The sequence below is a fragment of the Phyllobates terribilis genome, unplaced genomic scaffold, assembly GCF_046119375.1.
Source record: "Phyllobates terribilis strain yellow unplaced genomic scaffold, ASM4611937v1 Scaffold_3__8_contigs__length_932513732, whole genome shotgun sequence".
In the NCBI taxonomy this organism is placed as follows: Eukaryota; Metazoa; Chordata; class Amphibia; order Anura; family Dendrobatidae; genus Phyllobates; species Phyllobates terribilis.
In genome coordinates this window covers 618,443,982-618,457,439 of record NW_027362763.1, presented here as the reverse complement: position 1 = coordinate 618,457,439, position 13,458 = coordinate 618,443,982, and the positions used below count along the sequence as shown (strand labels likewise).

Genomic DNA, 13,458 nt, shown 5'->3' with positions numbered 1-13,458 from the left:
TTTTTATCATATCTCCAAACAAAAAGTGGAAAAAAATGTGATCAAAAAGCAAAATGGAAATAAAAATGGTACCGCTGAAAACGTCATCTTGTTCCGCAAAAAAAAGAACCGCCATACAGCTCCATCAGCTGAAAAATAAAAGTTATAGCTCTCAGAATAAAGCGATGCAAAAAAAATATTTTTTCTATAAAATTTTATTGTGTAAAAGCGCCAAAACATAAACAAAATATACAGTAAGTGTAGTATTGCTGTAAACGTACTGACGCGAAGAATAATGCTGCCTTATCACTTTTACCACACGCAGAACGGCATAAAAAAACCTCAAAAAACAATTCCTGAATTATTGGTTTTTGTTAATTTTACCTCCCAAACAACGGAATAGAAAGAGATCAAAAAATGTCAAGTACCCAAAAATGGTACCAATAAAAATGTGAACTCGTCCCGCAAAAAACAAGCAGTCACATGACTGTCGGCCGAAATATGGAAAAATTATAGTTGTGAAAATATGGAGATGCAAAAACTAGATTTTGCAAAAAAAGCGTCTTAGTGTGTGACAGCTGTCAGTCATAAAAACCCGATAGGATTCTGGTATCGCTGTAATTGCACCCACCCGAAGAATTAAGTAATCTCATCACTTATACTGCACGAGGAACGGCGTAAAAAATAAATAAAACCAATTCTTCACCTGCTACTGATTTGTTTATTATGTCTCCCAAAGATCGCAGTAAGGCTCTGCTCACATTTATCCTGCGTTTTGCGCTGAACGCTTACACCAGAGTTTCCGTGTAAATCTCTGAAATACGTGATTCAGCCGGAACCCATGACGGGAGATTCCCTGTAATGAGGCAGATATAGGCCACTGTGGATGCCGTCTGGTCTGGGATCCCACGGTGTCATTTGTTTTAGGCGTGCATAAAAGTGCGGTTGGCCACAGTTTTGTGCACTTCTGAAAAAAAGGACACCGCTACACAGAGGCCAGACGGAGTCCAGAGTAACTCTGCTGCCTCATTACAGTGAATGGATCCCGCAGGGGTTTCATCTGAATTACATCACTTGGAAATTTAGATGGAAACCCCGATGTAAGTGCTCAGCCTAGAGCGCCGGATAAATGTTACGTAACATGTTCCCAATAAAAGCTTCAACTCAGTCCTCAAAAAAAGCTAGTCCCCACTCAGGTCCGTCATCTGTTAAAAATATAAGGGACTTCCAAGTTACTGGTAGCAGAAAGGCTCTGGAAAAGCGAAATTGCCCTTGCCCCCCAAAAGAAATTCAGAAAATTTTGTGCTCCCAAATCCAAATGCCTATTCTACAATAATTTGCTCTCCAATTGTCAAATAGCACTCCGTCCCCCCCAGATCTCACCGTATGGCTAAGCGGTATGATACAGCCACATATGGGGTATTGACACTTTTAGAAGAAATTGTGTGACACATTTCGGCACCATTTTTACCCATTGCCCTGTGTGAAAATGTAAAATCTGAGGGTAAAACATTTTTTTGTGGTAAAAATATAATTATGTTTTCTTCACTGCCCAATGGTATAAATTAAAAAATTAAAAAATACTCACTACTTCCCTAGATGAATTCCGTGAGAGGTGTAGTTTACAAAATGGGGTCACTTGTGGGGGTTTCTGCATGTCAGCGACTCTTCAAATGTGACATGGTGTCTGCAACCTATCCCAGCCAACATAGCGCTCCTTTCTCTTCCGAACCCTGCCGTACACCAAAGCAGTGGTTTTCCCCCACATATGGGGCATCGGCGTACTCAGGAGAAATTGCACAGCAAATTTCATGGTGCAATTTATCCTGTTACCCTTATGATAATGCAAAATTAAGGGATGGAAAACATTTTTTTTTGGGGGGGGGGGGGATGTGAAAATTTTATTTTTACGGCTCAATATTATAAACTTCTGTAAAGCACCTGGGGGTGCAAGGTGCTCACCACACATCTAGATAAGTTCCCTAAGTTGTCTAGTTTCCAAAATGGTTTCACTTGTGGGGGGTTTCCACTGTTTAGGCACATCAGGAGCTCTCCAAACGCAACATGGCGTCCGCTAATTATTCAAACAAATTTTACATTCAAAAAGTCTGATGGCGCTCCTTCCCTTCCGAACCCTGCCGTGCGCCCAAACAGTGGTTTTCCCTCACATATGGGGTATCAGCGCGCTCAAGAGAAATTGCACTACAAATTGCGTAGTCCATTTTTTCCTGTTACCCCTGTGAAAATTAAAAAATTGGGTCTAAAGTAACATTTTTGTGAAAAAAAGTTAAATGTTCATTGTTTTCTTTCACATTCCAAAAATTCCCGTGAAACACCTGAAGGGTTACGGAGTGCAGTTTTTAGAATAGTGTCACTTTTGGGTATTTTCTGTCATGTAGACCCCTCAAAGTCACTTCAAATGTGATGTGGTCCCTAAAAAAATGTTTTTGTAAATTTTGCAGGAAAAATGAGAAATCGCTGGTCAACTTTTAACCCTTATAGCTCCCTAATAAAAAAAAATTTGGGTTCCAAAATTGTGCTGATGTAAAGTAGACATGTGGGAAATGTTATTTATTAACTATTTTATGTGACATATCTCTCTGATTTAAGGGCATGAAAATTCAAATTTTGAAAATTGCTAAATTTTCACCAAATTTCCATTTTTTTTCACAAATAAACGCAAGTGATATCGAAGAAATTTTACCACAATCATGAAGTACAATATGTCACGAAAAAACAGTCTCAGAATCAGGGTGATCCGTTGAAGTGTTCCAGAGTTATTACCTCAAAGTTATACTTGTCAGAAAATTTGGTCTGATCATTAAGGTCAAAATTAGCTCTGTCACTAAGGATTTAAAGAGCAGTAATTCCTAAACCCTTACTCCATTTAGGATGTGAATGTCATCAAATTAAAGCTGAGAGTCTTCACTTTATGCCCGTATTGATTATATAACTGTATCTTGAATATGTTATATAAGATGTTCTAGCATTACCTATAGTGAATAAGAAATGCTACATAATAGTGCTCCTTCATTACAATGTCAAGCTTAAATGGGCTGTCTCACTCAAGTTTGGAAGTAATCCCCTATAACTTCCTAATCACTGTGGATCCCATCACTGGGACCCTCACCAATCCCAAGAACTGGGGCCGTGTGAATGGAGAAGTGGCATTCCATTAATTCTTATGGGAGTGCTGAAGACAGCCAAGTGCAGTGTTTGCGGCCCCATTAAAAATGAATGGCACAGCAGTGCACATGATAAACCCCCTACTCCATTCACACGCGGATCTTCTCATGGATAGGGAATAATTTCAAACTTAAGATAACTCCTTTAAGCTTTAGCTGTGGCCTAAGAGAGGATTGCTGATCTCCAGAATGCTCCATTCAGGTGAATGAAGCTTTGGAGACAGATAAGCGCTCCAAATGTCAGCAAACTGAATTTTAAAACTAATACTTGGATTTCTTTAAAGCGCACCTGTCAGAAGGATTGTGCTTCGTAAACTGCATATACTGTCAGGTGGGCGCCATTACACTAAGTAAAATGATACCTTTGTTGATTAAATCTGTCCTGTGGTTCATTTATAATCTTTATTTTCATTTCTGACATAATTATATGCTCGTGCTTCGGGGCGGCCTTTAGGGAGGGGCTGTAACTGGTGCTCTCATTATGTATTCCTATCTCTGGCCTCTGACAGGTCACTGTTCTTTTAGTGACCTGCCTACTATTTTAATTACTGCCTGTGTAATTTGTGTGTTCCACATGAAATTTACATGCACCAAAATGGCCCCCGCCGCCCGCACTTGTGCAGTAGGATCTCTCAGTTGCCGAGAGATGCTACTGCGCATGCGCGGCACCATATTGCTGCACCAAAATTATTTTTCCTTAAGCAAAATGGCGCCAAGTGACCTTTCAGAAGGCAGAGAAAAGCATACATTTTGAGAGCACCAGTTCCAGCCCCTCCCCAAAGGCCGACCCGAAGACAAAGCATATAATTATGTCAGACCTGAAAGTGAAGATTAACCGGTTCAGGACCGCCCACTGTAGATAAACGTCGGCGCTTGCCGGGCTCTGTGCAGCGCCGACGTTTAAAAACGGTGGGTGGTCTCGCAGCGCTCAGGACCCCTAGGGTCCTGCAAGCGCTGCGATTCCGGTGCAGAGCGTTAGCTCTGACAGGGAACATCATCGGGACCTGATTAGATCAGGTCCCAGTGATGTTAACCCTTAGCTGTCATCTATATGCTGTGATCTATAGTGATCACGGCATATAGGAGACAGCAGGAGGAGAGGGGGTCGTCAACTTACCTCTCCGAAGACCTCCGTGTCCTTCCAGGACCTGGGGTTGCTATGGCAGCTGGAGGTCACATGACCGCCTCCAGATCTGCCATATATGGTGTCCTGTCTGGCTCAGCTGCAGCTGAAGCCTGGCAGGACACACTGACTGTGTGAAGATCTCATGTAATGTAATATATGTCTATTACATTACATGAGATCAGCGATCAGAAAAATAAAAATTATTGTCCCATACAGGGACTAAGTAAAAATGTGAAAAAAAGTAAAAAAAAAGTTTTTAAACTATTAATAAAAAAATCACAAAATAAATAAAAATAAATAAATAAAATATTAAACCAATAAATCCGTATATTTTTACAAAACCAAAAAAAGTACACATATTTGGTATCGCCGCGTCCGAAACAACCCGAGCTATAAAACTGTCACACTAATTAACTCCTTCTGTGCACACCGTAATAAAAATAAATAAAAAACGGAGCAAAAAAATATGCTTTTTCATCATATTGCCAAACAAAAAGTGGAAAAAAATGCGATCAAAAAACAAAATAGAAATAAAAATGGTACCACTGAAAACGTCATCTTGTTACGCAAAAAAAAAAGCCGCCATACAGCTCCATCAGCCGAAAAATAAAAAAGTTATAGCGCTCAGAATAAAGCAATGCAAAAAAAATATTTTTTTCTATAAAATAGTTTTATTGTGTAAAAACGCCAAAACATAAAAAAAATACAGTAAGTGTAGTATCGCTGTAAACGTACTGACCCGAAGAATAACGCTGCCTGATCACTTTTACCACACGCAGAACGGCATAAAAAAAAAACTCAAAAAACAATTCCTGAATTGTTTGTTTTTGTTAATTTTACCTCCCAAAAAACGGAATAGAAAGCGATCAAAAAATGTCACGTCCCCAAAAATGGTACCAATAAAAATGTCAACTCGTCCCGCAAAAAACAAGCCGTCACATGACTCTGTCGGCCGAAATATGGAAAAATTATAGCTCTCAAAATATGGTGATGCAAAAACTAGATTTTGCAAAAAAAGCGTCTTTTAGTGTGTGACAGCTGTCAGTCATAAAAACCCGATATCAATCTGGTATCTCTGTAATCACACCGATCCGAAGAATAAAGTAATCTAATCAGTTATATCACACTAGGAACGGCGTAAAAAATAAATAAAACCAATTCTTCACCTGCTACTGATTTGTTTATTATGTCCCCAAAGATCCCAGTAAGGCTCTGCCCACATTTATCCTGTGCTCTGCGCTGAGCACTTACACCAGAGTTTCCGTGTAAATCTCTGAAATACGTGATTCAGCCGGAACCCATGACGGAAGATTCCCTGTAATGAGACAGATATAGGCCACTGTGGACGCCGTCTAGCCTGTGATCCCACGGTGTCATTTGTTTTAGGCGTGCATAAAAGTGCGGCTGGCCACAGTTTTGTGCACTTCTGAAAAAAAGGACACCGCTACACAGAGGCCAGACGGTGTCCAGAGTAACTCTGCTGCCTCATTACAGTGAATGGATCCTGCAGGGGTTTCATCTGAATTACATCACTTGGAAATTTAGATGGAAACCCCGATGTAAGTGCTCAGCCTAGAGCGCCGGATAAATGTTACGTAAAATGTTCCCAATAAAAGCTTCAACTCAGTCCTCAAAAAAAGCTAGTCCCCACTCAGGTCCGTCATCTGTTAAAAATATAAGGGACTTCCAAGTTACTGGTAGCAGAAAGGCTCTGGAAAAGCAAAATGACCCTTGCCCCCCAAAAGAAATTCAGAAAATTTTGTGCTCCCAAATCCAAATGCCTATTCTACAATAATTTGTTCTCCAATTGTCAAATAGCACCCAGATCTCACCGTATGGCTAAGCGGTACGATACAGCCACATATGGGGTATTGACACTTTTAGAAGAAATTGTGTGACACATTTCGGCACCATTTTTACCCATTGCCCTGTGTGAAAATGTAAAATCTGAGGGTAAAACATTTTTTTGTGGTAAAAATATAATTATGATTTTTTCACTGCCCAATGGTATAAATTTAAAAATTAAAAAATACTCACTATTTCCCTAGATGAATTCCTTGAGAGGTGTAGTTTACAAAATGGGGTCATTTGTGGAGGTTTCTGCTGTTTTGGCATGTCAGCGACTCTTCAAATGTGACATGGTGTCTGCTGCCTATCCCAGCCAATATAGCGCTCCTTTCTCTTCCGAACCCTGCCGTACACCAAAGCAGTGGTTTTCCCCCACATATGGGGTATCGGCGTACTCAGGAGAAATTGTACAACAAATTTCATGGTGCAATTTCTCCGGTTATCCTTATGATAATGCAAAATTAGGGGATGAAAAACATTTTTTATGGGAAAAATGTGAAAATTTTATTTTCACGGCTCAATATTATAAACTTCTGTGAAGCAGCTGGGGGTGCAAGGTGCTCACCACACATCTAGATAAGTTCCCTAAGGGGTCTAGTTTCCAAAATGGTGGCACTTGTGGGGGGTTTCCGCTGTTTAGACACATTAGGGGCTCCACAAATGTGACACGGCGTCCGCTAATTATTCAAATAAATTTTACATTCAAAAAGTCAAATGGCGCTCCTTCCCTTTCAAACCCTGCCGTGCGCCCAAACAGTGGTTTTCCCTCACATATGGGGTATCGGCGTGTTCAGGAGAAATTGCACAACAAACTTCATGGTGCAATTTATCCTGTTACCCTTATGATAATGCAAAATTAGAGAATGAAAAAGATTTTTTGTGGGAAAAATGTGAAAATTTTATTTTTACAGCTCAATATTATAAACTTCTGTGAAGCACCTTGGGGTTCAAGGTGCTCACCACACATCTAGATAAGTTCCCTAAGGGGTCTAGTTTCCAAAATGGTGGCACTTGTGGGGGGTTTCCACTGTTTAGTCACATTAGGGGCTCCCCAAATGCGACATGGCGTCTGCTAATTATTCAAACAAATTTTACATTCAAAAAGTCAAATGGCGCTCCTTCCCTTCCGAGCCCTGCCATGCGCCCAAACAGTAATTTGCCTCCGCATATGGGGTATCAGCGTGTTCAGGAGAAATTGCACAACAAATTTCATGGTGCAATTTATCCTATTACCCTTATGATAATGCAAAATTAAGGGATGAAAAACGGTTTTGTGGGAAAAATGTGAAAATTTTATTTTTACAGCTCAATATTATAAACTTTTGTGAAGCACCTTGGGGTTCAAGGTGCTCACCACACATCTAGATAAGTTCCCTAAGGGGTCTAGTTTCCAAAATGGTGTCACTTGTGGGGGGTTTCCACTGTTTAGGCACATCAGGGGCTCCCCAAATGCAACATGGCGTCTGCTAATTATTCAGACAAATTTTACATTCAAAAAGTCTAATGGCGCTCCTTCCTTTCCGAGCCCTGCCGTGCGCCCAAACAGTGGTTTTCCCTCACATATGGGGTATCAGCACGCTCAAGAGAAATTGCACAAAAAATTTTGGGGTCCATTTTTTTCCTGTTACCCCTGTGAAAATAAAAAAAATTGGGTCTAAAGTAACATTTTTGTGAAAAAAGTTAAATGTTAATTTTTTTCTTCCACATTCCAAAAATTTCTGTGAAGCACCTGAAGGGTTAATAAAGTTCTTGAATGTGGTTTTGAGCACCTTGAGGGGTGCAGTTTTTAGAACGGTGTCACTTTTGGGTATTTTCTGTCATAAAGACCCCTCAAAGTGACTTCAAATATGATGTGGTCCCTAAAAAAATGTTTTTGTAAATTTTGTTGGAAAAATGAGAAATCGCTGGTCAACTTTTAACCCTTATAGCTCCCTAACAAAAAAAAATTTTGGTTCCAAAATTGTGCTGATGTAAAGTAGACATGTGGGAAATGTTATTTATTAAGTATTTTGTGTGACATATTTCTCTGATTTAAGGGCTTAAAAATTCAAAGTTTGAAAATTGCAAAATTTTCAAAATTTTCGCCAAATTTCCGATTTTTTCATAAATAAACGCATGTGATATCAAAGAAATTTTACCACTATCATGAAGTACAATATGTCACGAAAAAACAATCTCAGAATCAGGGGGATCCGTTGAAGCGTTCCAGAGTAATTGCTTCATAAAGTGACAGTGGTCAGAATTGAAAAAATTGGCCTGGTCACGAAGGCAAAAACAGGCTCTGGTGCGAAGTGGTTAAAAAAAGAACTACTGGACGGATTTAATCAACAAAGGTATCATTTTACTCAGTATAATGGTGCCAACTTGACAGTGTATGTGGTTTACTAAGCACAACCCTGCGGACAGGTGCGCTTTAAAATAAAAATTATCTTGTAATCCAGATCCAGTACACTAAGTATAATAATTGCAACTTCTAAATAAGTACCAGTATACAGACTGGTGGGTGACCATGCTGGTCTTGTGAAAACTAAACTTCTCCAGAGAGGTCACCTGTCGCTGCAGTTTTACAGCTATGAAACATCTGCTGCTTCTTACCATGCCTACAAAATAAGAGAACACTAGCATTTGCCAAGTCACACCAGACTCATGTGAGTTTTCGTAGTTGAAAGACTCGAGATTTGTAGACAGTGGACTGCTCTGTTTAATGTTTTTCCCATTTTTCAGAAGTCCATTGGATAGGTGATAACTTGCTAATTAGTGGAAGTGCAACAGCTGAGACCCCCAACAATCCTGAGACATGGGCTCAGTCCATCTGTATGAAGTAGCGGCTGGACATGCGCACCACCACTCCATTCATTCTCTATTGGGATTACTAGAAATAACCAAGTATAACACTTAGCTTTTTCAGTAGTCCCATAGACAATGAACAGAAAGCGAGTGTGCACATCCAGTCACTGCTCTATGGAATTGGGGCGCTGCAGAACCTCATTCTCAGGAATGTTGGGGGTCACAAGTCTGCCTCTTACCGATCGACAAATTATCGCTTACCTTATGGAAAGTTAATAGCTTCTAAAGGAATAAATAAAAATCATTACAATATTAGAATACTTACCCCTGAATTGATATGTTGTATATTCTCTTCATTACATTGCTTCTTGTCTTTGCGGCTGACAAAAGTCACAACCTGAACAGTAGAAGGCTTTGCTGCAGAACTACTGGACACGGTGGGGTTCTTGGCCTGAACCCACAGTTCTTCCTTAATAGAGTCAAAGAACATGGAAATGTTTTTCTTCCCCGATTTAGGACATGTCACCGGTTGCTGATTTTCTACATGGCCATTCACTTTTTCAGTCTCATTTTTGTCAGAAAGGTCATCGATTTGCCCATACTTGGGTAGGTTATCTTCATGAGTCACAAAGTCTTCACCTGTAACAGGAGGAAGCTATAGTTTACTAATGTCATAACAAGCACACCTATCAGCTTATGTTCTCTGGAGGGCAACAGTTCTACACATGGGTAAATGAGCTGGAATTCCACTCAACACACAGGGGCCAACCGTCAGGTTTCGGGCAGTTTCAGACGTTTTGTTTTGTATGTGCATGTGAAAAACTGAATGATTTTCATCACACGTTCATCAGTCTCAGTTCTTACCAAACAAATTTCATGTTTTTTTTGTATGTAGACACGCTTCTCCTATGAAACGGTCAGTGAATAACCGGACAGTAGATGGATGCAACTTGGGGTGGACATGTGAACAGCTCCATAGACTATAATGGGTACATGTCCTATCTGTGGAAATCACAGAAATCGGACATGTGACATTAGTATGCAGTAGTTGATCTGATGGATCAATCAGCCATCGGATTCTTTGGATGAGTGTGAAGATTTTTAGAGAAACCCAACTGCAAAAATGTTTAGCTCAAACTAAACACATGTAAGAAAACAAAGCCGACAGACTGTAATGGTAGCCACCTGTCTAGTTCCATCCATAAGATATTGGTGTGCCATCTCCAATGATTGTACACTGCATGGCGTATAGAGTGCAGCGGCTGCCGCGCTCTGCGGCTTGTACACACACACAAGATGGATGTGGCTACCAGCTGGATGGATGTGGCTACCAGCTGGATGGATGTGGCTACCAGCTGGATGGATGTGGCTACCAGCTGGATGGATGTGGCTACCAGCTGGATGGATGTGCAGACAACAACAGACTAAAACTCTGCTGAAGGCAGCGCCAGTTACTGGCCATATTAGCTTCTACTACACAGAACATCCATACAGATATGAGGGGAGGGGGCATTCCTGGCAGTGTTACTCGGCATTGTCACGGGGGGCACTACACTCCAAGGGGCATAGAAAACCCGTCTCCCGCAGTAGGGGAGCGCAGCAGCCGAAGGTGTTCCTCACCGAAATCATACAGGTTGCTGAGCACGGACTCCAGCTGGTCTTGCACTTCAGATGGATGCCTGCCTTCACTCATTATGAAGGGAGAATCGCCGCTGCGTTTGAGGAGTCCGCGCAATCCGCGCTTCCGGCAGCGTTACACACGTGGAGACTGAGCTACCACAGCTGGGCGGAAGCACGCAATGGCTACACTATGGCCGGAAGCGGCTTCCGTACAATCCAGCCGCACAAAACTGGCTGTGGGTTTGTCCTGCAAGGCTTCCGTAGCTGTCAGAATAGACCTGCCCGTATCAGTTACTGTTATCCCCGCCCCTTCCTGCGGTTCTGTGTAACACGTTCTTACGAGTGGGGGGCAATCCGGTGATGTCAGTGGGATAAAACACTTCCAGAAATTGGAGGACATTTATGGCAGCAGCTATGGACACCGCGTACTTAGTAAGTGGCATCGTTCTTACAGTCAGGAGAATAGGGCGTATCAGCACGATAAAGCGAGCAGCTAGTAACACTGAGTGTGTGAGGCTCTGTGTAGTGAGCACGGTGATTAATACACAAGGCCCCTCTGAAGGGCAGAATATCCCTGGTGGGAGCACAACGCTGCAAACAATCAGTGTCATCTCCATTACACCAGTCTATGCACCTACTGTAATAACACACAGCAGTTATCAGGCGTCACAATGTTCAGGTTTATCTCACTTTTTATGGCCCAGCATGGTCATTTCTTAATCTCAGTGCCAAAGGTGTACGGTTCACTTCTGGAGGCCACCTTACCATGGCACTGACCTCTGCTGGTGCAGTTGTGGAGGCCGCCTTACCATGGCACTGACCTCTGCTGGTGCAGTTGTGGAGGCCGCCTTACCATGGCACTGGCCTCTGCTGGTGCAGTTGTGGAGGCCGCCTTACCATGGCACTGGCCTCTGCTGGTGCAGTTGTGGAGGCCGCCTTACCATGGCACTGACCTCTGCTGGTGCAGTTGTGGAGGCCGCCTTACCATGGCACTGGCCTCTGCTGGTGCAGTTGTGGAGGCCGCCTTACCATGGCACTGACCTCTGCTGGTGCAGTTGTGGAGGCCGCCTTACCATGGCACTGGCCTCTGCTGGTGCAGTTGTGGAGGCCGCCTTACCATGGCACTGACCTCTGCTGGTGCAGTTGTGGAGGCCGCCTTACCATGGCACTGGCCTCTGCTGGTGCAGTTGTGGAGGCCGCCTTACCATGGCACTGGCCTCTGCTGGTGCAGTTGTGGAGGCCGCCTTACCATGGCACTGGCCTCTGCTGGTGCAGTTGTGGAGGCCGCCTTACCATGGCACTGGCCTCTGCTGGTGCAGTTGTGGAGGCCGCCTTACCATGGCACTGACCTCTGCTGGTGCAGTTGTGGAGGCCGCCTTACCATGGCACTGGCCTCTGCTGGTGCAGTTGTGGAGGCCGCCTTACCATGGCACTGACCTCTGCTGGTGCAGTTGTGGAGGCCGCCTTACCATGGCACTGGCCTCTGCTGGTGCAGTTGTGGAGGCCGCCTTACCATGGCACTGGCCTCTGCTGGTGCAGTTGTGGAGGCCGCCTTACCATGGCACTGGCCTCTGCTGGTGCAGTTGTGGAGGCCGCCTTACCATGGCACTGGCCTCTGCTGGTGCAGTTGTGGAGGCCGCCTTACCATGGCACTGGCCTCTGCTGGTGCAGTTGTGGAGGCCGCCTTACCATGGCACTGGCCTCTGCTGGTGCAGTTGTGGAGGCCGCCTTACCATGGCACTGGCCTCTGCTGGTGCAGTTGTGGAGGCCGCCTTACCATGGCACTGGCCTCTGCTGGTGCAGTTGTGGAGGCCGCCTTACCATGGCACTGGCCTCTGCTGGTGCAGTTGTGGAGGCCGCCTTACCATGGCACTGGCCTCTGCTGGTGCAGTTGTGGAGGCCGCCTTACCATGGCACTGGCCTCTGCTGGTGCAGTTGTGGAGGCCGCCTTACCATGGCACTGGCCTCTGCTGGTGCAGTTGTGGAGGCCGCCTTACCATGGCACTGGCCGCTGCTGGTGCAGTTGTGGAGGCCGCCTTACCATGGCACTGGCCGCTGCTGGTGCAGTTGTGGAGGCCGCCTTACCATGGCACTGGCCCCTGCTGGTGAAGTTGTGGAGGCCGCCTTACCATGGCACTGGCCTCTGCTGGTGCAGTTGTGGAGGCCGCCTTACCATGGCACTGGCCTCTGCTGGTGCAGTTGTGGAGGCCGCCTTACCATGGCACTGGCCTCTGCTGGTGCAGTTGTGGAGGCCGCCTTACCATGGCACTGGCCTCTGCTGGTGCAGTTGTGGAGGCCGGCTTACCATGGCACTGGCCTCTGCTGGTGCAGTTGTGGAGGCCGCCTTACCATGGCACTGGCCTCTGCTGGTGCAGTTGTGGAGGCCGCCTTACCATGGCACTGGCCGCTGCTGGTGCAGTTGTGGAGGCCGCCTTACCATGGCACTGGCCGCTGCTGGTGCAGTTGTGGAGGCCACCTTACCATGGCACTGGCCTCTGCTGGTGCAGTTGTGGAGGCCGCCTTATCATGGCACTGGCCTCTGCTGGTGCAGTTGTGGAGGCCGCCTTACCATGGCACTGGCCGCTGCTGGTGCAGTTGTGGAGGCCACCTTACCATGGCACTGGCCTCTGCTGGTGCAGTTGTGGAAGCCACCTTACCATGGCACTGGCCTCTGCTGGTGCAGTTGTGGAGGCCACCTTACCATGGCACTGGCCTCTGCTGGTGCAGTTGTGGAGGCCACTAGTGATGAGCGAGCACTAAAATGCTCGGTTGCTCGGGTCGAGCACATTGGAATACTCGGGTGCTCGAGCCCAATGTAAGTCCATGGGAAACTCAAGCATTTTTCCGGCGGCTCCCCACGGCGGTCTTTAGAGGGCCTAAAAATTGCCCAAATCGATGGGAACAGTGATCAAA

General features: G+C 44.7%; 2 protein-coding genes across 4 annotated transcripts in view; one reads left to right on the top strand and one right to left on the bottom strand.

The window, feature by feature from the left end:
• Positions 1-10,801, bottom strand: part of FSAF1 (40S small subunit processome assembly factor 1) — a 132,447-nt gene extending 121,646 nt beyond the window's left edge. The window contains exons 1-2 of one of the 2 annotated variants that reach the window (XM_073671503.1): positions 10,546-10,801; positions 9,251-9,564 (exon numbers count right to left, since the gene is read on the bottom strand). In XM_073671503.1, coding sequence (XP_073527604.1) covers positions 9,251-9,564; positions 10,546-10,618 — 387 coding nt within the window. In that variant the 5' untranslated portion in view covers positions 10,619-10,801. The remainder of the gene's footprint in view (positions 1-9,250; positions 9,565-10,545) is intronic. The other variant, XM_073671502.1, reaches the window with a different exon arrangement.
• GNPAT (glyceronephosphate O-acyltransferase) overlaps positions 10,800-13,458 on the top strand; it is a 355,670-nt gene continuing 353,011 nt past the window's right edge. For both annotated transcript variants that reach the window (XM_073671501.1, XM_073671499.1), the window contains exon 1: positions 10,800-10,977. In XM_073671501.1, the coding sequence (XP_073527602.1) occupies positions 10,948-10,977 (30 nt within the window). In that variant the 5' untranslated portion in view covers positions 10,800-10,947. The remainder of the gene's footprint in view (positions 10,978-13,458) is intronic.